Source organism: Corvus kubaryi, unplaced genomic scaffold, assembly GCF_017639235.1.
Source record: "Corvus kubaryi isolate FWS band 111438036 unplaced genomic scaffold, C.kubaryi_AGA036_p1.0 37385, whole genome shotgun sequence".
NCBI lineage: Eukaryota > Metazoa > Chordata > Aves > Passeriformes > Corvidae > Corvus > Corvus kubaryi.
Genome location: NW_024581127.1, coordinates 23007669 through 23033056, shown reverse-complemented (window position 1 = coordinate 23033056; position 25388 = coordinate 23007669). Strand labels below are relative to the sequence as shown.

The 25388-nt window shown below is 43.2% G+C and overlaps 1 protein-coding gene across 2 annotated transcripts in view; it reads left to right on the top strand.

Annotated features, from left to right (window-relative positions):
- EXT1 (exostosin glycosyltransferase 1) overlaps window positions 1-25388 on the top strand; it is a 179645-nt gene that overhangs the window by 131023 nt on the left and 23234 nt on the right. For both annotated transcript variants that reach the window (XM_042035882.1, XM_042035880.1), the window contains exon 2: window positions 22932-23025. In XM_042035882.1, coding sequence (XP_041891816.1) covers window positions 22932-23025 — 94 coding nt within the window. The remainder of the gene's footprint in view (window positions 1-22931; window positions 23026-25388) is intronic.

The window sequence follows — 25388 nt, the reverse complement described above, 5'->3', positions numbered from 1 at the left end:
AGATGATACTGACTACACTTGATTAGCTTGTTGCAAATGAGTATTTTAGGTTTCTCAAAGAATCACTGGCAAAGGCATTGGCAAAAGCAGGGTTAGTATGAAAGTGAAAATGTGACAAAGTTCATTGATAAGGTTCACTGTACTATTTATTAGATGGTTAAGGCACACAGAGAAGAATTGGAATAAAATCCAAAATCAATGTCTAAAACTAAAATCAACCTAAAATTATCTTCATGAAAACTGGGGGTGGAAAAAGGGTAATAATGGGAAAGGGTAAGGATAATCCTTTGTGGATTCACAAGGTTTGGAGTGGACCCCTTGCCAGACTTAGTCCCAGACTTGACCCATGGCTTAGGCCAAAAGGTTCTAGCAGCACTTAAACTTCATAACGCTTGATCGATAGTCTAATTTAAACAATTTAAAAATAGATTCTATAGAATTCGCTATAAGCACTACAGTAACTCACTTACAGGCCTAACTTACTTATGAATGTAACATACCTAAGAATCTAAGACAGTGACACTCATAGTAAATCTGCTATAGCATATTCCCATTCACACACACACAGTCCTAAAGGAGTATGCACAAAGTATGTACCTGTGAAAAATTTCCCCCCCGAGTTCAGTGAAGTACTCACATCAAATGCCTTTGTATCTTCTTAATAGGCAAAGTGTTGAGCCTTGAGGAGTGGGAGTATCAGCCCAGGCTTAATTTTCGGCTTTTGGCAGCGATCCTCCCTCCAATTATAGCAGACTTGAGAGTTCACTGTGAGAGGAGTCCCACTCAGAGGGGAGTGCTGATCACAGCCCCTGCAGTCCAGGAGAGCTCAAAGGGTCTCACTTAGGGCCGCTGTTTATAGGGTCACAAGAGAAATTGGCTTTAGTCATAGTAATTTTCCAAAGTGGCCGCAATTGGGGTCAGTAACTTTCTTTGAAAGTTTGATAACAAAAATGTTGTTCTGCTTGGGCTGTTATTCAGGCAACAAAAATAAGTTTCCAAAGCTGTTTATTAAAAATAAGGAGCTCGTTAGAGAGCACTTGCTCCTGGGAGCAGACAGTGTTTCTGATAAACTCAAGAGGAGCTCAGCCCAGGTGCTGTTCATCAAGGCCAAAGCCTAGCACGCATTTCTGAGATCATAGTGTAGCCCAAGGAGTGGGAGGGAGGATGCACCATTACACAGCTTAAGATGGCACTAACACAGGATCTGGTGGTGATCAACGTTTTTAAAGCTTCACAACCTTTGCATGTTTGGTCAGTGGTGGATGAGTCTGTAGATTATTAATAACTAAGCAGAGAAATGTCTGATTGCAATTTTGAAATGGTACATTATAGCCAAGTACATAAATATGTACAGGTTATAGGACAAGAAAGTTTCAAAGTGAGGTAAAGGAGGTAGTCTCCTGTTGTTATTCAAGGGTTCAAAGGTCTTCAGTGACAGGCTGAGGATGGAAGAAGGAGCAACATGAGTGGCAAGGATTCTCAGGTATTTAATTAAATCAGTGGATCCATTTAATGAATTTGTTCGATTTTCCATAAGGGAATGCGATTGCACCCATGTATATTAACAACCACATGGACTCACAAGGCAACCAACATGAGCCCAGTGCTCCCCACCACTCATGGGGCTCTGCTGTGTGACAGCATGCCATCATTTGGTCAGCAGGAGCTCAAACAGGCAGGGCTTCGGGTCAAAGGCTGGCAGTATTTGAGAGCATTTATGAGATTTTTGTGGTTTGTTTGCACAGTCACAAGAGCTTCATTTTCAGACCTCAATGGCTGTAGGTAGCTCTGACCACTGCAATCAGCAAATAAGTAGCTGCACTGCATAATTCTTTGATTTGGATAGGAGCAAAAATAAATTAATTTGAAAGCTTTTTGAAGGAATAGTCAGCTATGTCAAGCCATGCAGATAGGTCCTCCTGACATAATGGGCCACAACAGGAAATTCAAATAGTTGACCTCACTGCCGAAGCCTCCCCTTGTGCTCCTGACCCTGTACTCTGTGTGTTGGCTTTCTAAAGGCTTCACCTGCAGCTGTGAAGCAAACGACTACAAACAGGAGTTAAAACTAGTTTCAGACTGTCACTGCTCCTCAGTCCCCTGCAACTTGTTTTCCATCTGTTCCTCTTCATATCCTTCCTTCTCCTGCAGGTGTGGGAGAGGGTTCCTTTGCTTCTCCTGAAGGGGCTGTTTCCTTGCCAGCTGACATCTGTAGGCAGCCTCCTCCAGCCTCTGGCTGTGGTCAGTACTAGTATGTGAGGAAGGCCTTACAGTCCCTAAGGGGTGATTATAAAAAAATTCTCCCAAGGTTCAGCTTCCCCCACACCTCCAGTCCAAGGTACGTCACAGACTTAATTTAAGTATCCCTCACTCATTTAAAGTGAAATGTAATGTAGCCGTGATAGTCATGTTATTTATTGCTCGTCCTTCCACTAATCCCCCAGAAGTTCCTGGCCTGAATTTTACTTAGAGACAATTAGTTCCATGTCTTAATTATAAACTATGAACTATATAAAAAAAAAAAAAATCTCATAGTGCTTTAAATCCATCTTTTTTTAATTGGGTGTTCTTATTGTACAGCTAAAAACAAATGGGAATGCCAAGTGTTTCTGCTTTGTATTTCTTGTTCTGCATTCCACATCGGACTGGCTCTGCTCTCATCCTCAAACTTAAATACTTGCTTTCTTTTTGGAAAATGGTTTCTGCTCCTTCTTGTTAGCCGTACTTGGACCCAGACCAGATTCTCTTGGCGGAGCATTTGTGGCTGCCTGAGCAATCCCATTCATAACCTACCACTAAGCTCAAATGGTCCCTTCCTCTTCCTTCATCCCACTGCTTTCATATTTTTCTTGCCCTTCTGACAGTTGCTATACATCTTGCTATACATCTAGTCACCTGCGGAGTCAGTCACTGTGCAGGTTGTCCCCTCTTTCAGGTCACTGCATGCTCAAAGTAAACACTTTAAAGATTAAGTATAAGGAAGTGGGGGCAGGTAGTGTGCTTCTGCCTCCTTATGTACTTGCCTTAAATATTACTGCTAAAAATAAGTGGAGAAAAATGTGAAAAGTGTAATTTTAAAACTGATAGTGTGCCCTGAGAGAGGGGTGTCGTTCTTTTCGGCTTTACTGGTCTTCCAGCCTAATTCACCCACCCCCAGAAAAGCTGTCTGCACTTACTCCTTTTCTTTAATTAAGAAGAATGCTGCCAGCAGTCTCGATTCCTGCTGAGACCATTCCACTCAGCTGTCAAACCCCATGGGAGCTGCCATGTGCCCTGCAGCCCCCAACCCCTTTCCCAGGGGCTGAGCGCTGCCACTGATGGATTCCTGATGCTCTGGTGCCTGCAGCCATGAGCAGTGCTTGATTTTTGGAACCTGCTGAGAGCACATAGTCCTGGTGGCATGAAAACAGGCTTGGGTGCATCTTGACAGCCCAGGGTTTGCAGTGCCGAGGGATCTGCCTCCTGTTCTAGCTCAGCCGCTGATCTGCTGCATGATGGGGGAAGTTCCAGCTTTTTGGATGAATTACAGATATAGTTAGAATGCCTTTCAGTAGAGGAGCAGTCCCTTATATACACCTAGAAGAACTGTAGCTTGGTCTTATTTGACTGTGGTGCAACTGGAATGTAATGAACTATAATAAAAATACCAAGTTGCTTGTCAAGCAAAAAAACCAGCTGTTTGGTATTAATGTTTCAAGAAGTAATTTCGTGCCCAGTGTATACTGACAAAGTATTTTTGTTTGTGCTAACACTGTGTAATAAAATTCTTAGAGAGTGAATAAATAGGGAAGGGGTTTTTTGTGGTTGTTGTTGTTGGGTGGTTGTTACTGAGCACAGCAGTGCATCTCCTGTGCTTTTGAGAAGGTTGATTGGAGCTGTGACTGATGCTACGCAATGGTAAATGACACAATCCCTCCAGTAGCTGGAGGAATTGAAACCAGCTGTTGGAACTTGTACCCACACAGTCCCTGAGTTTGTAAGGAGAAAAAAAAGAAAAAGTGGTTCAATGCAACGATCAAGAACAAGGCGTCAGCCTTTTCATCTAGACTCACTTTGCAGAAGTGCTGTCAGTTAGAACTTGAGATTTCTCAGCCAAGGTGCTTCCTGCGGAGGGAGGCGGGAGGACTGTGGCTGATCAGGGACATGGATGTAATTCTCGGTAACAAATGAGCTGTGGCATTGCTTGGGTTGAGAGAAGAGTTTTAGCAGTGGTGATGGTGGATTATTTGTGTATTTAAATTCTGTTGCAAGTTAAATGGACATGAAAACCTCTCCAGATATTCATGTTTCCGCACTAGGTGTTGTAGTTATGTAGCAAATGTATTAACCACAGGTTTGCACCAAACATTCAAAAACAAATTAGAAATGGGGAAATACAAACACATTTTCTCATTAGGGGATATAAGTATGTGCTGACTGTAGTACAAATATAATTTTTATTCCATTTGTGTAACCTTTGGTATTTTAATGAAGTCCTGTTCCTGTGTACAGCGTATGGTTCACTGTCAGATAATTTAACACTAAGAAAATCTGTCTTGAATAAATTAGAATATATTTGCAAATTAATTGGTTAATTAGATTTTAGACATCTCTTGAGGACAGGAGAGAAACAGATGTGTGCAAAAGCCACACAGATAGTTTGGCGATGAGTGTTTCTTGTAGGGTTTTATCACTCAGTTTTGTGAAAAACAGGCTTTCACAAGTGCCAAAGATTAAAAAAACTCTCCGCTTTAAATGCAGAACATTAAACTCCAATTTCCATGGTGTTGCTGGAACTTGTTTTTTCTGAGGCACAGGCAGAGCCATTTGGACCTGTTTGCTGAATGACTGCACTCAGAATATGCAAGGTACCTCTTGAGCTCCTTTTTTTTTCTAAGTGTATCAGTGAAGCCGCCTGGAAATCCTCTGAACTAAACACTGGCAGATCAGCAGAGAGATGCCATCTGGCATTGTGGTGGTCAGGCAACTTATAAGAAGAAGCAGGTCTAAGATGGAGCCCAGGATTTAGAAGAACAGTCACTGAAGACAGAAAACTGAAAAACTGACAGGGCAGGTTTTTTTCTCAGCTACATCGGTGTAAATCCAGAGCAACTCCACTGAGATTCACACCAGAGTAACTGAGAGCAGAATCTGGCCAACATCATCCACCTGACATCAGGAGAGGGCTCGGATGGAAAACAATTTGCTTATGTTTCTCTTATAAGCGTTTTGCGCCTGCTTTTAGAGAGGCACGAATTCAATTTTGCTCAGTTTGGGGACAGACGTAGGACAATCATACAGTAATCACTGATTTATTTTTACTGATTGGTAAAAGTAGAGATTCTGCTTACCAAAATCTGCACTTGTGTATTCATTATTGACTTAGACCCCTTCAAAAACAAATTCTGAGTAAATCTTCCTTGGAAACAGAGAATGCAAATTTTAAGGGCTTGAGTAGGTCCAGAAGCTGAGTAGGAGAGGATTTTCAGCTTAAAACCGGTTCAGCAACTCCCTGCAATCCAGGCTGATCCTATGAGCAGCAGAGGTGGGTAGCTGCTGCTACTTACATCCACTTTTCAGCTCTGCTGAAACAGTACTGCAGTCTAAGCCCAAACCAGAGGACATTGATCAGTCCCTCTTGGAAGACAGCTGGTGATCACATTACTTTGTTTTTGCAGTTTTATCTCCAGGACCCCATTTTGGGTGTGTTCACCATTTGGCAAAAACCTCATCGTTAAAAGCAATATTTGCAGTGTACAGTAAGACAAACAAGAGGCCATTTGCGTGCGTCATTGATCATTTTACAAACAGTCCTCAGGCTACGCACAGAGCTTGCCTGGTGCTGGCTGTTTGGGGTCACAGTACGGACGTCAGAGGCAGAAGTTTTCCTGCTGCCTCTGTTAGGCACCAAGACCCTGATGCTGCTGGGAAGAACCTTCAAGTCGTGCTCTTTCTTTGACCTTGGTGTGTTTTCTAAGCAGCGGACAGAGCAAAGTAAAAGCCTTGTTGCTGTCGATATGTGAAAACTACAGCCAGATTTTGCAAACTCCAGAGGCTGAAACTCCAGGCTGAGGTTTCAGGGGACACCCACAGCTGCACTGTGGCTCTGCACAGGAGGCACCAAAGGAGGCCTCCTTTGGGCACAGGCACTGCGTGTCCTCGGCCTGGGACTGCTGTCAGCAGCCACATGCCTACAGGAAGAGAGCACAGCTTTTAACAGCGCTGTTGCAGACTGGGATTTTCAAAAACCTGGCCATGGTGACCTCAGTGCACTAATTTATGAGAGCATCTGGGCTGGCCCCTGAGGGCAGCATGGCTGGAGTGTGCGGGTAAGAACATCGTGCAGCTGGATTGTGCCAGCAGGCTGCTGTCCTATCCTTTGGGGACCCGGCTGCTGCTGGGTCCCAGGCAGCCTGTGGGGATGTCTCTGCTGGGCTCTTGGCCTTTCAGTCCTGGCTGACCCCAGAGCCCAGCTCTCCCTTTGCAGGCAGGGAGCTCCTGTTCCTACACAGAATCTGGCTGTCTCCTGAGCCTGCTCCCTTCTGGCCTCAGCACTTCTTTCCTCTCCTGTGCAACAGGGCTTACCAAGACAGGGTGAGACAGGTACCCACTTTTAGTGGGATCTGGTTTGTGTTACTGGGAAAGCAGCACTACACCACCATCCCTGCCTGGGATGCTGTGGAACAGTGTATCTTCCAGCCCAGCCAGAGCTGCCCTTCCCTTCAGGTGCAGATTTGTTACGTTTCTGCAAATAAGTAAGAGTGTAGATGCATTAAGACCTGAGGCTAGGAGACTGCTGGTTTGCAGCTGTGACGAGTATGAACAGCTACAGAGAGATATCCATGGACATTTCCCTGCAGCAGTCATCTGAATGCACAGCATGCTGGTTTCGTGGGCAAAATGAATTTGCACATTTGTCAGGAGTCTGGGGGTTGAGGAGAGACCTGAAAATTACCAGCTACGATACAATTCACAGAGTAATGGGTTAACATCATCTGCCATAACTTCTCTATGGGGCTTTTGTCAAATCTCTGATTCAAGCAGTGTTTTCTGAGGCTTTTGACATTTGTGGCAGCACTGGGACAGACAGTAAGGTCCTGTGTCACTTTAAAGGCTTAATTTTTTCCAGATTCCTCACAAAACTGGAGCTAGAAGCTCACTCATGAATTTCTTGGGGAATCTGCTGAGGCAGCAATTATGTTATCCTTCAAAACTCCGTGGAAAAGGTCACCACAGAACCATGCTGAACCTGTCAGGCTAAAGGAGAAGGGGCTGAGAGGCTACTCTCTGTGCTGGCTGAGAGCTGGGAGACACCTGTGGAAACCACAGCCAGCTCAAGATGCCATGGTGTGGGCAAGGCACAAACCACACATCTCCTTGCCTGGTCAGGTTTCTGCCAGAGATGTATTTATCCAACAGAGCAAGAAGGCCCAAAGCAGAGGAAGATATAAACCAAAAAAACCTGTATTTGAGAGGTGTGACTGCAGTGCTCACACCTTCCTCCTCTCTGAATACAAACTAACCTGGGGGATGATAAAACAAGCAAGGAGCTGCCTTCAAATTTATTTCTCATTCTTTCTCCATTTCTGCAACCCCCCCACAGCAGAATATTAATTTCTGATGAGAAACTAGTTTTAAACACGACATCTCAGTGCAAAGATAATAACACTGATGTGTTTATTATCTTTTGTGGAAGGTTTTGTGGAATAACTGGCTGCATTACTAGACAGAGATCATAAACCTTTGAAAGGTGGAGGGAGGAGAAAAGAAAATATTCCGCGTAGAGAAAATGTGATTGTGTTAATGACTTTACTAATCCCTAGGCTTCCAGTTTTATCCATTCATGCTTCCAGTATCTGCAGATGAACTCGGGAGGGCTTCAGTAATCCATTAAAACAAGATCATTTTAAAATTTCCATTTAGGCATAATAATTTACTGGTTTTGGGAAAAAAGGGTTTTTTCCCCTTTCTTCTCTGCTAATTTATGGATGCCTCTCTTAAGTTTGCCAAAATTATAATCAACCTTGATACTTTGTTTGGGGTGATCATCCTTGTGGAAAAGTCTTGTGGAGAGTTTTATAGGAATTAAACCAGTTGAGATCTATAGAAATATAATAATGATCTCAATACAAAAAAAAAAAAAAAAGACACATTTCTAACTGTCCATCCATCAGATAAATAAATCTTGAGTAAGTTGAATGTGTTGGTCTGAAGTAGAAAAATCCTGAAGCTTGTTATCAAGTGTAGGCTGTTGTTATTTAGTCTTACAGAATTTGTTGTACCTCCAGTAAAGTGATCTAAGTAGTGCCTGGGCTGCTTATCAGAAGATAGCCCCAGGCATTTCAATACTAATGTAATTGGATGAAGTTTACATGATGGAATATTGGAGGTAGAGGATTTGTGCTCAGGACTGTGAAAAAGCACCAGATACTAGTAGCTTTTACAGAAAATGGAAGGCCAGATGGATCAGGAGATTACTGTGTCTGGTTTCCTGCGCAGCCCATTCTGTGTCACCCGCTTTACCCCGTGCTGCGTCCAGCAAAGCAGGATGAGTTACTGCGTGTCCTCTGGCTAAGCACATCCTTCCTATTTCAAGAGATCATTTAATGGAGGAGCCACCATCTCTCCTGGCAGTTTGGTTCAGTGCTTAAAATACCTTCAGTGCTGGGCATTACTACAGATTTCTATTGATGTTTGTTTCACTTTTAACTTCCACCGCTTGATTCTTGTTGTGCCCTTTTCCAGCAGGTTGAAGAACTCTTGCTTTCTTTTATTTTTCTCCCCGTAGAGCCACTTACATGCTGTAATCAAGCCACTCTTCCTCCTCTCACTGATAAGCTGAACAAGCTGAGGTCTTTCAGTCTCTCTCAGAAGGGTGTTCACTACAGTCCCGTAAATAACTTCTCTGTCCCTTTTCTCTGTCTTCAATTATCCACCATCTTTATAAAAGGTGGGAATATTAGCACAGTGTGTTTTCTGGTGTCTGCCTCACTGATTCCAGGTACAAAGGGACAATTTCTTCTCCATGTGTACACGGTTTATGTAAGTATTCATTTGCTCTTCTGTAACAGCCTTGAGCTGCTTGTCCACAATGACCCTCTAATCCTACACAGAATTGCTCCTTTCTAAGGTAAAAAGTCTTGTTTCAGATGCCAAGCATGATATTTTGCTTTACTGCATTTTATAGCCTCTTAAACAGTATGTAAAAGATACATGAGGATGCTCCAGAACCCTGCTGCAGGTCTGCACCTTTTTAGCCTCCAATGTTGGCAAAAATTGCTGTCTCATCTAACACGTGATTTGAAGCACTGCTGTAGGAAAAGGCTTGTATCACAGCCCATCTGGAGTCTGAGAGGGGCAGCTGGGGGAGAACAGCTGCTTGAAAGTTTGTAGGGAGAGCTCGAGGTCTTGTTTATACCCCTTGGGGACACAACACACAAAATCCAGACTCAGCTGGGAACTGTGCAGCCTGTTCTCCCACTAACACAGGGTGCTGCAATTACAGTTTTTAAGAGGTAGGAAGTTGAAGTTACTCTGATAGAGAAGGCTCTTTTACAGATGTCTTCACCTGCTCTGTGCTTGTCACTGGAATTTCAAAAATAATATTAAATATTTTAAAACTAATACCAACATTAACACACCTGTATAAAAAAGCAGTCCCGTTGCATGTTGCACTGTGTCATTGCATGGCCTCTCTTACAGTCAACAATTTCCCCCTCCATCTGGTGGCTGTTAGCATTTGGCTGAAGAGCTGTTGTTCCTCTGACTAATCTCATCACTGCTGGCATCCTCTAGTAAACCCTTTTGTCTGGACAGTCATGTTTTCCTTGGCAGTATGCAAAGCGCACCAGATCATAGGTCTCTCTGAGCACTTGCATGCAGATGCCTTTCCCTTTCCATTTGTCCTTGCACCTTCACTGCTGGTGGAGATACTAAAAGGCAGGCCGGGGAGCAGGGAGAGAGCAAAGGGCTTTTTTTGCCAGGCAGTGTCATTCTGGCCTTGCACACTTCCCAGTGGTGCTGGAGGAGGTGTGTGGCAGTGTTCCAGGGCTGGGGCTGGTAGAGCTGCTGCCTGGTGTAAGTGTGGTGTAGCTGTGCTTCAGCTACTGGCCACAGAGCAGAGTTGCAAATACACTTAAGAGTTCCCTGCTCTTCTACAGCTCATGTGAAGCATTTCAGTGTTTGGCAGATCACAGGAGAAGGTGCCAACATATGCCTAACCTCATCTGTGCTTCTCATTGGGGTTCTGGCTACAAAACCTACCAGCTTTAGATTTCCTTGCTGAGGTATAAAATTTCTCATGGTTAAAGCTTTATTTGAAGACACCTCTCTGCAAAAGAGGGAGTCCTCTCAAGTCTGCACAAACTAGTAATTCTGAGGCAACTGAATTTGTTGGTTTCTTTAAAGAAACATAATTATTTTAAAATGACAAACTGTTCCTTTTGTTGATAAATGTTTTATATCTTTGCTGCTATGCCTGAATAGTTTGTGTAAATAATTTATTAGCTTGCAAACAGATGTAGCACGTTCAGGCAAACACTGCCCAGCGGGGCAGGAATGCTAAAAAGGTGAAAGAAGATTCTGATTGGTGAGCACTGGGAGCAGGAGTGGGCATCGATAAGGATGGAGAAACACCATCTGCAGTTTGTAGGCTTGGGCCCAACATAGCTCAGATGCCTGACACTGCAGTGAGGTACTGGAGGTACAGATGTGAGCAGTCAGGCAATCACCATCAACAGGTATGTCTATGGGACTCTTAGGTGCCCAGTGAGAGTGGTGCTCAGAGATATGAAATGGTCTGGTTTAGGCAGTGTGTAGTGGTTTGGTCCAAAATACTCATTACTGTTTATCTGCTGTGAGATAAGAATTAGGAGAAATGCAAAACAGGCACCAAACTTGAAAGAATATAAAGAAGTTTATTAACAGACCTAAAAGAAGAAAAAAAATTATACCACCTTCAGAACTCTCCTCCTCCCCCCACCTTCCTCCCTTCTCCCACTGACAATGTGAAAAGACAACCCTTAAGATGTTCAGTCTGTTTACCACTTCCATAATAACCTTGTTCAGTCCATTTAGAAAGAGAAGTCTCTTCTTGCTCATGCTATGAAAACATTATCACAACGAGACAGCCGCCCACTTCCAAATATTGTTCAGTCCATTTAGGAAGAGGAGTCTCTGCCTGCGTGTGAGTCCTTTCCCCCGACTTGCAGCTTTTCCCGCAACTGCTTTCGAGGGTCCACTCTTGAAGATTTTTGGGGTACAATTTTAAGGTTGAGCCGTTCAGAAACAAAAACAGAGGCCCTTCTCCTTCCCTGGGAGCAAAGGGTCTTCATCATCTTCATCGTTAGGACTATCTCTGGGAGCATCTCTAGGAACTGAGGTTTTCTCCTTTCCCATTTGGAGCAAAAGTCCTCATCTGGTTCATCTCTCCCTGTCCAAACTTCTCATGAAATTACACCTGTGTCAGCATCTGCCTATCTCAGCGCAGGTGCTTTTGCTCACGAGTTGAACACTCCACCCCCCATATCTTCATGAAATTACAACAGGATACTCTGATATATCATAGCTTCACAACAGAATTTCAGCTTTAAGCATCTCCTCTCTCTCTTCCCTCAGGTTTTCAGCTCTTCACAGCAATAAAAGGGTTACTCTCACCTCGGCCTTGCAGCTTTGCAGCTGGAATGTTGAATTTTTCTTATCGCAGTGGAGAGGGGGGGGAGAGCCGAGCCGCTCCGGCTGCCCACGGCAAGGCAGTGGGGCGGGTTCCACGGCTGGAACAGGTCCATGGCTCCAGGATGGCCGTGGCCCGGCCCGGCCTGGCCCAGGCAGGGCCTGGCCGGGCCCGCTGGCCCCCACACGGGGCCTGCAGCCACCTGTCCCAGCGCCGGAAACGAGAGAGAGCCTGGAGGGGGAGTTTGCCTATTCTTAAATGTGGATCACAGAGGTGATCACAACTTTAAGTGGCTTAGAGAATTGTCCATATTCAAACTGGCCAGCTGATAGGTTCTATCAGTTCCCAGAGGAAACTGTAAGCACCCCTTAGCAAGGACGTCCCTTCCGGGACTATGCTTGCTAACCTATGACACAGTGTTTGGCATTTAACATTTTCAGACTGGTTTTCTTGCTTTGCGTGCTTGAGAAGAGCTCTCCTTCACTTTGCTGTGGTTGGTTATTCCTCTAACGTTGTCAAAATGGGCCTTGATTTTTGAAAAAGTAATTTTGCAAAAATCGTATGTGAGGTTCTTTTATGTGTCAGGACAGGGTCAGGCAGGAGAAGGTAGCTAAGCACATGCATCAGTGGTTTCCAGATGAAAGTCCTTTGTAAATAGTGTGGAAGTGTGTGCATGTAAGTATGCATGGATGCAAACATGCTTCTGGGGTTTCTTAGACAGCAATTTTGCCTAAAAGTCCTGTATGTCACAATGGGGAATTATAGACTCATAGGAAGGTTTGGGTTGGATCTTAGAATATCATCTGGTCCAATCCCCTGCTGTGGACAGACCATCTTGCATAGATCAGATTGCTCAAAACCCCAACCAATCTGACCTTGAGCACTTCCAGCAATGGAGCATCCTGAACTTCCCTGGGCAATCTATTCCAGTGTCTCAGCACCCTCAAAGTAAAAAATTTCTTCCTTATATCCAACTAAACTTAGCTTCTTTCAGTTTAAAACGATTATTCCTTGCACCTTTGAAAGTGGGTAAAACTCTCTCCAGCCTTTTTATATTACTGAATGTAATACAGACACCCTGCTCTGATTCAGTATCAACTGAAGACCACTGGAGTTGCCTCAACAACACTGTGAAAGGTAAAAAACGCCTAATAAAAGCCATCTGCAATTCTAAACTGATGCTCAATGGCATGCAGCTCACTCTGGCTGAGGAGGAGAGGAGAGTGGCTCCGAAGGGCACTTGGTGATGCAGAAATGAAGAGGACCTGTGCACTAGTTATAGATGCCTTTTTTTGCGGAGAAAAACAAATAAGAGAGAACTTGGATTTTATTGTAGTCAGCAAAAGTGAGCAAGCGCAGAGAAGCAGCAGATCTGCGGAGTGACAGATTCCATTTTACCTGGCCACTCAGTGAAGCACGGTCCTGGTTCTCAAACCGCAAATGGCATGGCCTTGATTTAGCTTTATGTTAGCAAAACTGTGAATGGGTATAGGAGGCATCACCAAAAAACATTTATCAGTGCATTTTTCCTGCTATAGCCTCTCTCCTCTCTCTTAAAAATTATTTTAATACTGACTGTTGACTGCAATAGGGAAAAGAATTGCACTTTCCTGCCCTTCCAGAGTTCACACTCCTGCTCTGCTTTATTGCAGAAATTAGTCTTAACATTAAGTCCAGAAGATGAGCACCTGCTGTCAGCCAGTGGAAACCAGCCTGGACTGTAAACAGTGCTGTGTTAACAGTTCACCCTAAAATTCAGAGCTACAAAACTAAAATACATAGAATGAGGATTGTTCCCTGCTGTCCACTGTGTCCTAATCCTATTTTTGAGGTAGCTTTATCTCATTTATAGTAAGGAGAAAGAAGATACTTGGAGGTCCTGAGATGAAGGCAAGTAGAATTCATAATCAGCCAAAATACTGACGTATCTAGATGTGTTGTAGTGTACTGCTCCTGGGGACTAAGCTGCAGCTGACTCCATATGAGTAAAACATCAGCTCTCTATTTCATTCAAAGTTGTTCCTTGGATTTGATGAACTAATTTCTCCTCCAAGCATGGTCACATTTTAGGTCAGCATGCCTAGACAACATGGGGCTCTGCCAGCAGTTCCTGTGTAAAGTCCCTCTTTGTTTTTTTGGAAACAAATCCAGTCATTCATAGAAATGAACTCCTGCATAATTAGAGCCAGCATTGCACATCATCTTTGCTTTCCATTTTTAGATGTTGTGTCTGGAGGACTATAACTTTTAAAGATGCCAACAAGCCACTTAGGAGCTCGATAGCCCTAATGGGAAAATCTGTGGAGCTGAATAGAAAATGATAAGCTTTGCAAGAACTATTCTAAATCGTTTGGTAAAGAGCTCAGCCAGACATTCAAAGCAAGAATAGAAGCTATAACCTCTTCTAATTCGATCTTCAGGGGGTTGTACTTTCTCTACTGCCATGCTGAAGCCCCAGTCCTACAGGCAGCTTAATGGAGAGGATGGTGTTCTTTGCAGTGGAGTCCTCTGGTCTCTGCTGGGTCCAGTTATTGGACTGTTGCACAAATGGGTGCAGAACACTGATTTTATCCATATTTTACCCTCTAGGGCTTGTAATCAACCTTTTTTCTTTCTAGGTTAGTTAAAACATTCAGTAAGTGCAGATACTGAAGTGTGAAACTGTGGAAAACTGATCCTCTTCAGCATTTTTTAACCTTAAGTTTTTAATAAAGAACTATTTAAAAATAATTAAGGAAGATTTGGAGACCTTTTGTTTCTTTGACAGGTAGGTAGCTGTCATCAGCTTCGGAGCCAACAGGTGTGTTGACAGGTGAAAGATCTCACAATGAGTCTTTTGTATGTCTGCATGCTGAGGCTTTCAGGTATGTCCTGTAATCTCAAAATTAGAGTGGGTAGCAGATGAACTAAAATTTGTTTCTTTGTTCAGAAAATGCAGTATAGATTTTTCTTGTTTGGATCTTTAATCCAAACTGATGCTTGAATAACTGAAATTCCAGTAGTCATTTGGGTTTTTGGTTTGTTGGTTTTGGTTGTTTTTTGGGTTTTTTTAAGTTAGACAATAAATCAATAAGAAAATTGTCTTAGCAGTGGGAAATTATGCCAAAGATGTTCACTGCTGGACTGTCACAGCATGTGGGTTCAGTTAATGGGAGTAGATGGAGCTATTTAGGACAAGTGTTTGACACTGCTTCACTGCTAGGAAAAGGCTAAAGTCCAAACAAAGTCATTCTGTGAAGGACAGAATAGGATATCCCCAATTTTAAAAATAAGCATCATAGAATTACAGAATGATTTGGGTTGGGAGGGATATTGAAAGATCATCTAGTCGAGCCTCTCTGCCATGGGCAAGGACACCTTCCACTAGACCAGGTTGCTCAGAGCCCAATCCAGCCTGGCCTTGACCACTTCCAGAGATGGGACAATCTGTTCTAGTGCCTCATCACCCTCCCAGTGGAAAATTCTTCCTTATGTCCAATGTAAATCCAGTCACTTTTAATTTAAAAGCGTTATGCTTGTCACTACAGGATGTGGTAAAAAGTCTTTTTTCCATCTTTCATGTAAGCCCCCTTTATATATTGAAAAGCCCCAATAAGGACTCACCCGGATCCTTCTTTACTCCAGGTTGAACAGCCCAAACCCTCAGTGTTTCAATCATAGGAGGGGTGCTCCAGCCCTCTGATCATCTCTGTGGCCTCCTCTGGACCTGCTCCGACAGGTTGATGTCCTTGTGTTGGGGAGCCCAGAGCTGGACACGGTGCTCCAGGTAGGGCCTCACCAGAGCAGAGTAGAGGGGGAGAACCATCTCCATAACCTGCTGGTCACACTTCTTTTGATGCAGCCCAGGCTATTAGTTCCGTGTTGAAACACCAAAGCAGGCTGTCAAGAGTAAGATACTACTTTCAACTTACTCCTGCATTTTTCTATGCAGAATACTGAGGAACAAGGCTGAGTAGATGAAGCCCAAGTGCATGGCGGTTTCATCAGTGAAGTGGAGGTGCTGCTTTGTTCTCCTGCCAGCAGGCTGGGGTTCTTTATATTAAAATATTCTAAAAGGAGTTCATGATCTCCAGAAAATCGCAAGGTAGAGGTACCATAATGATGCAAACCGCTGGTGTAATTTATTGTTAGAAGAATCCTTTTAGAAAGAGGCTGTCTGAGCCACCGGATCATCTTAACAGCTTGGTCTTATCTTTATCTTGTAAGGGTCCAGCACCTTGGTGTTCAATAAGTGCCAGGTGGGCACATTTCAGACAAAGAGGATCCGTACATGTTTTTGTCACTTCAGAGGGCATGGCAGGGGAGGTGGGGCCAGGTAAAATTTTACCATGTGACTGTGTGTGTGCGCATGTTCCTGGGTGTGCATCTGCGCCTGCAAGCATCAGTATCTTCACTGCTTTCCCACCAGTCTGGAGGGTATTGAATTTACAATGTGTGGGGCTACATTTACATTCTTTACAAGATACAGGCAAGCACTGCATTTGCTGCTCCATGGATTTTTCTTGTTCAGGCATGATATGAGTTTCCTTGCTGCCAGCACCATGAGGTGCAGCTGTGAAACAGGCGCTCTTAGAGGACTTCAAAGCCTAGGAGCCAGTGTTTGGTTTTAGAAGAAGCACTACGTGGTGCCGTTAGCAGGTTGCTGGTAACTGAGGCGTAACGCTGCCTAGAGAGGCACTTCTGCAAGGTTTGCCTCTGACATGTGACTTACAAACCCACTCTGGTACACTTGCTAAATAAGCAGTTATCTTCAAACATCAAATTATGTTGGTGAAACCACATTTGCTGCTGTGTAAGACTACTTGTTCTGGGTGGTGTAGCTGCTACACTGGGATTGGATAGTATTTTGCAATCCAGATGTTGTGCATGCTTTGCATGCAGCATATAGATTTGCAGGACATTATGTGTAAATATTTAGACAGAAATCTTTAGAGCATTTTTATTTGTTAGAATGTGCATTGACTTTAACAGCTTGTGTACCCAAGTGTTTTTCTGCATAATATTGAAGTTAACTGAATCCAACAGTGATGTCACTGAAGACTTGAAAGACACTTTCATTTTGTACGGTTACTGTCCATCTTAACTGTAAAATAAGGTTTCTTTAGCAGTGCATTAAAGTGAAAAGTCTACTTCCCTGTTTTTCTTTGTTAATCCAACCTTCCGAACTAAATGAAGATGCTGGCACAGAATGGAGAAAACAGTTGTACTTTGCTGTTAGTTGCTGCATGCTTGCCGAGTTTCATTTCCATAGCAAGGCCTAGTACAATCATGCAGAATTTTCAGATTGGGCTCATGCTCATACCCATACTCAGCCGTTACCTGTGTTCTGAAATCACTGTTCACACCTGCTGCTGCTGTAGTTAGACAGTAGCATCCCTTGGAGTCCAGCAGCCAGGGCGGTGTGGTGTCAGTGGCTGCGGTAATGAGCTAGACTGAAAGAAATACTCCAATGGCCGCTTTTCAGCACTTGGCAAGAAAATCCTTTTTATGTTAGTTTCAAGGTCGTCAGATATCATTATAGGCAAGTATTAAAAATTTCAAAGAAAGGAGGCAGTGTGTTTGATTTATAGAATAATTATCTAGCTTTCGCTCTAACTTTGCTTTGGCAATGGTTTTGCAAGCACTCGAAAATTAAATCCATTTTTTATGGCGCTACAAGGTATTATCTCACAACAAATGATAATTAAACACCTGTGAAATCAATTAGCCTTTTAAACAGGGAAAAAAAAGTTTTCCAATTATGTTTTTGCACCTCCAAACTTTCTAATTCCAGAACCAGCACTTGCAGAGCGGGAGACGAACTGCCAGCCAGTAGCTAGTTAACTGGCATTCAGATCACCCCAAAGCATTGCGCGCTGTAAATCCAGAAGCAAGCAGCTCGCAGTGACGGCACCCTTCCAAGCAGGATGCATGAGCCTTCCCAGCTCAGTCTTGGGCAGCTATCTATCTGACACACAGCCGAGCTGCCAGCTCTTCTACAGAGGCAGTTACTCACTTGGTGTTTTCAATGCCAAGGTTTACTTGACAGTTTATTTAAAAGGCAAGATACCTTAATGGAAACCAAGCAACGAGATGCTCTGTGTGACTGAGTGGGGTTTCTTCTCAGGCTCTCCAGTCAGTAGTTCAGAGCCATCTGCATTAAGCATTCACACATGGAAAAATGGCCAATTGGTTAATAGCTGAAAATTAATATACTGGAGAACAGGGAAACACTTCTCCGTTTACCTTTGTGTTACAGGTATTTACTGTCTGTCTTTGTTGTAGTACTTCATCTGATACAGAAACTTTTGGAAGATGCAGTGTGTGTTCATGGGCTTGCAGATTCAGAGAGGGAGCCCTGGACATAGTTGGTTAAGTACCATTGCAATTTTTTGGCTCAAGAAGTAAAAAAACAGCTCTAGTCACATCTGACATCTAAAGCGGAATGTGCTGATAGTCCCTGCCAAAGATCAGCTCCAGCATCTTCCAAAAGATGGATTATGTGTGGCGCTGTTAAAATATGTACTGCTGGGTTAAACCCATTGCATTTGATTTGAGTTAAACCTGTTGTATTTGGCTTGGGTCCGGCTTCTGTTACTTCCATCTGAATTTTAATAGCTATGACATGCAGCTGGATTTCAGTGAATGCCGCATCACCAAAGAGGGAGAAGTAAGGTCAGGATACTCAGGATGCTGTGGTTAGCATTCCCAAGGTTCCTCTAGTTGCTGGAGAAGCCATCAGTTATTTGTGTCTCAGGTTTTCCACCTATGAAATGGGAATGGTGATGGTATCCTGTAAGAAAACATGTAGCCTACATGACAGGTGACATACAGTTAGATAAAGTATTATGATAATCATTGCATCTAGACATATCTGATAGTCTAAACAGTCTTTTTAGATTTTAGACCTCTCTTTAATCAGTGGTGATGAGGATGTGGCTTTCAAAAAAAAAACCAGTTTATACTAAAATTGGTAGTGAAAATGTTTCCCAGGCTAGTTTATAATCTCTACAGTGTTGTGACATGGGGAAATGCTTAAGCTGTAGGAAGGAATGCATGGCATGGCTGATTAGTCACTGCAGAGCCTCTGCAGCCTGCTGGGGCTCTTTGGGATAATGGAGTACCAGGAATCCCAAACAGCCTTCTAATCCGTGTGCTGATTGACATGGTCGGCACATCAGAAGAAAAAAGAGGGGGGATGGGGAAAGACAAACACTGTGTGTTGGAGCAAGAAGTTAAAATGGTAAGAGCATTTGGCTGAGCAGTGTTTCTCCTTTGGATAATTGCCCACATGGCATTGCAGTATTTACACCTGTGTGATAGATGGGGCCAAACACGTTTCCTCAACTATGGGTGGTGGCAGGGAGGGAATAATTCAATTAAGTTGTGAATAAATTAGAAGTGATTGCAAATGGAGCTATTCTTTTATGCTGCCTAAGAAGGTATTAGCTGTGAGCAAGGTACAAGTAATAATTACTAAAAGAAGCCTGAAAGTTAATAAAACATGCCTCTAATACCTACAGAGGGATGCCAGCTTTGGATTAAATCTGTAGCTATTTTAGTTTTGAAGACCCAACTGTCATTTTTAAGGCATATGCATTTCGGATTTTAACATTTGAATGCTGCAGCTGAGACCCAGGCCAAACCGACCCTAAAATTGGCAGTAAAATGCTACCTCTGTGCAAGCGTGCAGAATGAAGGAATCAGGAACGTATGAGCACTAAGCATGTGCCCCCACTCCCCGGCAGTCTTCTAATGTGGAAACCTGGAGCTTTCTAGAAATAAATACCTTCTGAGCAAAGCAGAGGACTCCTCTAAAAGCTTTTCTACAATAAATGCTAGGGAAGATAAACTGCTGGAAGGAAAGTGCCAGAAGTAGTACAACACCGAAGCAGCAGAAGTAAGGAAGAAGTGCCCAGTCCACCCCTGCTCAGTGCTCTGCAGTGCTGGTCTTTGCTCTGATTCTCTGGAGCCTGAAAAACCTCCACAGCTGAGTGAAAATAAGAGTGTCTCAACAGGCAGGTAATGGAGAGCTGTCCACACATGCTGGCAGCTCTGAGTTTGCAGAAACCACAGCAATGCAAGCTGGAAAACCATAACAAAAGTCCCTGCCATATTCAGATCTTACCAGCTAATGGAAATAAGTAGTTCTGGAAACAGATCTAACCCCCATTGCTGGGAAGAAGAAGAAGAGGAAACTCTGGAAGAACCTCTTCTAAATATTTGACTCTTTTCTCTATAGCTTAAGACGCCTTTTCCAGTTGCAAGTCGGGGTTCTCATACTTCATTGTCTCCCTGAGGTTTTGCTAAGATTATTCAGTGGAGATAGTAGGGAAATAAAGCTCGTTGTTGATCCGATACTGATGTTTGCATTAGATGCCAGATCGGTACTTAATGTGCAACATCAGTAGCTCTAGCTGAGAGGGTGTTCCTGGAAGTCTGTGCCAGCTCCAATTTCTCTCCTGGACAAGTGAAGGAGAAATTTCAAGTCCAGCAAATACTTAACTCAGGTACCTACCTTTAATCATAGAGATTATCTCACTCACTTCATTGGAAGTATTTTAAGTCTGAGTTAAAGGAAGTGCAGAGATGCTTTCAGGTGTAATGCTGTGTGCTTTCTATGTGGAAAAAAATGCCAGTCGTACATAAATGATTTTCGGTCCCTGACAAAATGCTGGCAAAACTCAAACCTGCTGCTGTGTGCATGGTTCTGTCTGGGCTGAATGGGAAGGAGTCTGAAACTGAAAGTTGCCCTGAGCCTTCTGTCCTCGCCATGGCCTGCGTGCTGGAGTTTCATTTACCAGGTGACGTTTCTATGGCCAAGGTCTCCTCCAAATGCTGCCTGGCAGTCTGAAAAAAAATGAAACGGTCTCTACTGCAAGCTTGACTCTGAAATACTGTTCGGTATGTGTAAATTATTTCCTCCACAAGCGATGTTTCAAATTACAAAGCTATGCTTGCAGCCTGAAGAAATGTTTGTGTATTTGGGGCTGGTTACATGTGGTGCACAAAAAGTTTTTCCAAATTTGTATTTAAACATGCTGGGCCATCTTCTTTTTTCCAGCTAAGGCAGGGTGCTCCCATTGTTTGGGGTGCTACCCATGAACTCATAGGAGTAAAAGCAGAACCTTATGTTTGCAGATTTCAAATAGATACTTGATCTTGGACTGGTCTCTGAGGGGTTTAAACTGGACATGGGTCCCTTATCACTGTGCTCAGAGATCCCATTGAGTCACCTTAAAGCATTTTGGTTGAAATTGCAGGGAAATTTATTCAATAGAATCTCTGATGCGGTTCATTCACTGCAGCAGCTCTTGATAGGTATTACTTTACTCTGGATCTACTCCTTCTGTATTTGTGGGTCCTCCCTGAAGGAAGTAGAAATTTTGTGCCCATACAGCAAGGTTAGGATGGGGCTTTCTGTGTACATATGATTGTAGATAAATTGCTTGATGACCATGAACTGTGCTATTACAGAGCTCAGCAATAAATCACATGGAAAATGGTCAACAAAATCCTTTTCCTTTTTTTTTCCCTTTGTAAATCTATCCTAATAGCAGCAAGTTAGATATGAAAGAAAAGTTGCCCAGTATAGGATGTCACTGGGATATGGAAGACTCACTTGCAGTGGCCTTGCTCTCTGCTTTGCTTCGTGTTCTAGTTTTGCCATCAATGTTTTGTGGATAGTGTTGCATTCTGGGGTACTAACAGGATTTTACATTTTTAGCTAGCTAATGATGGGGAACTTCTGACTGGTGTATTCTAGCCCTATGGGGTATTCGATTTTTGGTATTTATTAACATTTTCTGTCCTACAATACACAGTAAAAGCAATGCACCTCAGACTCTCAACATGTAAAAAAGGAGTGCTTAAAAATGGCAACTTTTTTTTGGGTTTTGGGGGGTTTTTTTGATATACCAGTTTCCTCATATTTTCCCCTGTGTGCTGTGTCAGTGCTAACTGGTGAGCTGGGACATGGCTGCCAATCTCTATCCCACACAGAGAAAAATAAATTGCTGCCACTCAGATGGAATATGTATATATGTATTTTAGTCAAAGTTGAGATAGGATTCAAAAGAAAAAAGGGACTTTGAAGTCTGTTTTGTAGTTTTAATTAATGCAATGAGGGGTTTTATTTTACTCTCAGTGGAGATAATCTTAATCCATTCACAGTGACCTTTTCTTGTGCAAATTAGCTATACACGGTTGTTTAAGCAAATGGGCCTTTGCAAGATGTCTCTTCCTAAAGACAGAGCTTATAATTGAAAATTGGCTTACTCCCATCTGTCTGGCCTGTGTGAGAATACAAACATAGATCCTGACTTCTTTGTATATAAAATATAATCATGTATGTATGTATATCTATACACGTAGACACATATAAAAAAATTGCTCTTCCTGCAGGACATGGTAAAATTAGACTATTGGTGTCAAAAAATTCCAGTGCTACAAGTAGCTGTCAAAATAACATCTATGTGCAGAGTCCATGACACTCTGGAGAATGGAGGGTGTTCAGTCTGGATCCTTTTGACTCAGACGAGGTCAATGCCATTCACAGTTCCATGGGCTTGTCAGAAGTACAGTTCGCTGATAACAGGCTGATAACACTGTTGGGATTTGATGTGTGGTTTTGGTGACTGATTTTGTGGTGATTGATGGAATTGGAAAAAAAAACCCCAGAAGTGTCTATAAGCACTTTCATTCACGGGAGCATGGATCATTGCAGCCATGTGGTTACTTGCCAAAATCTGGTAGTTACTCCTCTCTCCACACTTAACAATAACCACCAAGTGAGTCATTATAACCCCCCATCCCTTTTATAGTGCCTGCTCAAATTGGCATAGTTCAAATATTTTTTTGCTTTGTACAAACCTCTTGTGCAGAAATGAACACAGTTGTGCATGGCTTTGCCTAAATCTGAATAGAATCACGGTCACAGAAGTGCTGCAACAATGCTTTGGGTACCAAAATATTTAGTGTGAGTTTGTTGTTAGGAGTTGTGCATTGTTTATATAGAACGGTCTCATTATTTCAAAGGCAAAATTACTTCCTTCCTTAACAGTGTCATTCCCACTCTCCCCAGCTCTCTCCCATGGTGGTTGCTCCTGAGGATGAACAAAAGGGAGCCAGAGAGGGGGCTGATACACATGCATGGAGGGAGCTAGTTAACCTGGTGGTGAACAGTCTTGGTTGGGGATGATTTTATCCAGATGTATCTCAACAGCTGTTTGCATTTTCACGCCCAGTTACTCTAGGACTCACCACTAATTGAATTTTCTCTTTTCTCCCCTGTTCTTGTTAGGTATGATTACCGTGAAATGCTGCACAATGCCACTTTCTGTCTAGTTCCCCGTGGCCGCCGGCTTGGCTCTTTCAGGTTTCTGGAAGCCTTGCAGGTAAGAGCTGCAGTTTAAAGCAGTGGCTACGCTGGCTGCAATTCGGTGTGCAATAGCAAGGAGGCGGGGAGGAGGGAAATGTGTTTCATTTCCTTGGTGGACAGTAATCCACTTTGCAAAAGCCTCTATTCATACTTCTGGAGCAATTGGCAGCTTCTTCCCAGGAGGGGCTGAGCATTGAACTCATCTGAAGGTTGGATTGCATTACCTCCAGGAAAAGGGTTTCCCTGCATGTGGTGAGGCTGAGAGATTGGACCAATTTAGAACAGTATTTTATCAAGCTGTGAGACTTTCCCTGGGAGACACTGGCCTTTACCAGTAAGCCCTGGGGCAGTAAAAATAGCTTTTTGTTTTCGCTTAGCCAAAACAGATCTGCTTATGCATTGCCAGTTTTGAGATGGTGCTTGCTGAACATACAGAAGGTGGCCTGGAGGTGGTAAAGCTCCACATGGAAGCTTCACATGAAGGTGGATATAAGCTGATCTCAGGGAGCTCGCATGCTGTCTGGGACAGCACCTGAATGTCCTTCACCTTTTAAAAATGTTTTGGTTAGTGGTCCCCTTTTTGCCGTGGGGCAGCAGCAAAAGGCAATGCAAAAGGACTCCAGAGTCCTTGTGTCCTTGTGGGCAGACAGCATGGTAGTCAAGCCTGACACCTGCCTACACTGCCTTTGACCTGTCTGACTTTTTTTTTTTTGCAAACATCAGCTCAGTCCTGGGGTCCTGGATCTTCAGTCAGCCATAGAGAGCATTTTGTGAGGTGCTGCAACTCCCCTCTAGGTCTGGCATCTGGATTTCCATGGGGGCTGAAGTGGAGAGAAGGAGCTGCTGAGGCACTTCAGTTTCAGTGAAATGGCAAATGAACACACCTTACAGGGTCCTGCCTCCAGGAATGCTCTTGCCATTTGGGAAATGTCCCAGCATTGACAGTAAAGCTGTTAATGAATGGCATGACAGCCCTTTACATCATCAACCATAAAATGTCCCAGCCACTGTTAGGGAGTATTGTTTACTGCAGTGCTGAGCAGGATTCAGGTACCTATGTGTAGGTGTATTATGTCATTTTAGAAGCCCAGGGTACCCAGAAACACTTCTGGCTTTCTGCTGCTTCTCTGGAAGGACTCCAGTAGATCCTGTGTCATGTCTGCCAGCCTTTGGATTTCTTGGGTACCCTACATGCTCTGGACACGTGGGTGTAACCACTGAACCTCACACCTGCAATCGAATTTGAGACCCAAGTTCTGGACTGTCGCTTGCCTTTCTCCTACTAAGGAGAAGATTAATAGCCTGAAAAGTGCTGTTCTCTCTCCAGTCTCTTCAGAGGAAGAAGAGGTTCGGCTTACATGAGATGACAAGTCACTTCAGATCCTCCTGAAGAGCATTCCTCAGCTCTTCTCTCATCTGGGCCCAAAGTCACACAGCTTCTGTTAGATACATCATCTCAAGAGGAGAAAGCAGGGAGTGTACCTCACTGCCCAGAACTTGGGGGCTCCAGATCAATGATAAAATGTAGACAACTGATGATTTTGCTATCATGCTAGCAGCAGTATTCACCAATAATGATGTATTCCCAGTTTCTGTCTGGATCCAGATAATGTTGAAAGTCCCAATCCATTCACAATTCACATTAGTGAAATGTTTTAAACATGAAAACACATTACTAAGTGTTTTCTGGTTGGCTTTTTTCATGCACTGATGTAATTTCTTACAGAAGATCACAGTTCTTTACACATCATAATCACTGCTGTAATGTAGATTTGACCAGTCTAAGATGCTGTGCGTGATACATCTTACCAAGGAAGGTACAGCAGTCTGAAAGATTCCCGTTTATACCATGTTTTGGGAGGCCTGAACCCTAGTCTGGACCGAACTCAGAGCACTTAAACTTGGTTTGATCCAAAAGAAACTAACCCAGACCACAGATTTGATAAAAATCCTCTGGTACTAGGTTATTTCGTCACATCAGAAGGTTTTTGGCTTGGTTCTTATGTTGTGATTGAGCTGACCAGAACAGAACGGTTGATTATGTGTTTATGGAAATACTGACCTATTTACTAAGTATTCACAAACTGTCTGTGCAGAAGAACTTGTAAAACTTGTAGAAGTTTAATTAGTTTAGACAGATCATACCGATATGAAATAGATACTAAATGTGTATGCCATTTGTTTGTTTGTTTTAAGACATACAACAGTTCTTATTTTTGTAGACAGGTGATGACAGACAAGTTGTGTTTGTGCAGTTGCCTCTGTTTGGAGAGTTGATACCAAACAGGATAGAGAATTTACCCCTTCATGAGAAAGGTGCTCAGGAGTTAAATATGATCTGTATTTTCTCTCGGGTTGTCAGCAACATACTAAAAAAAT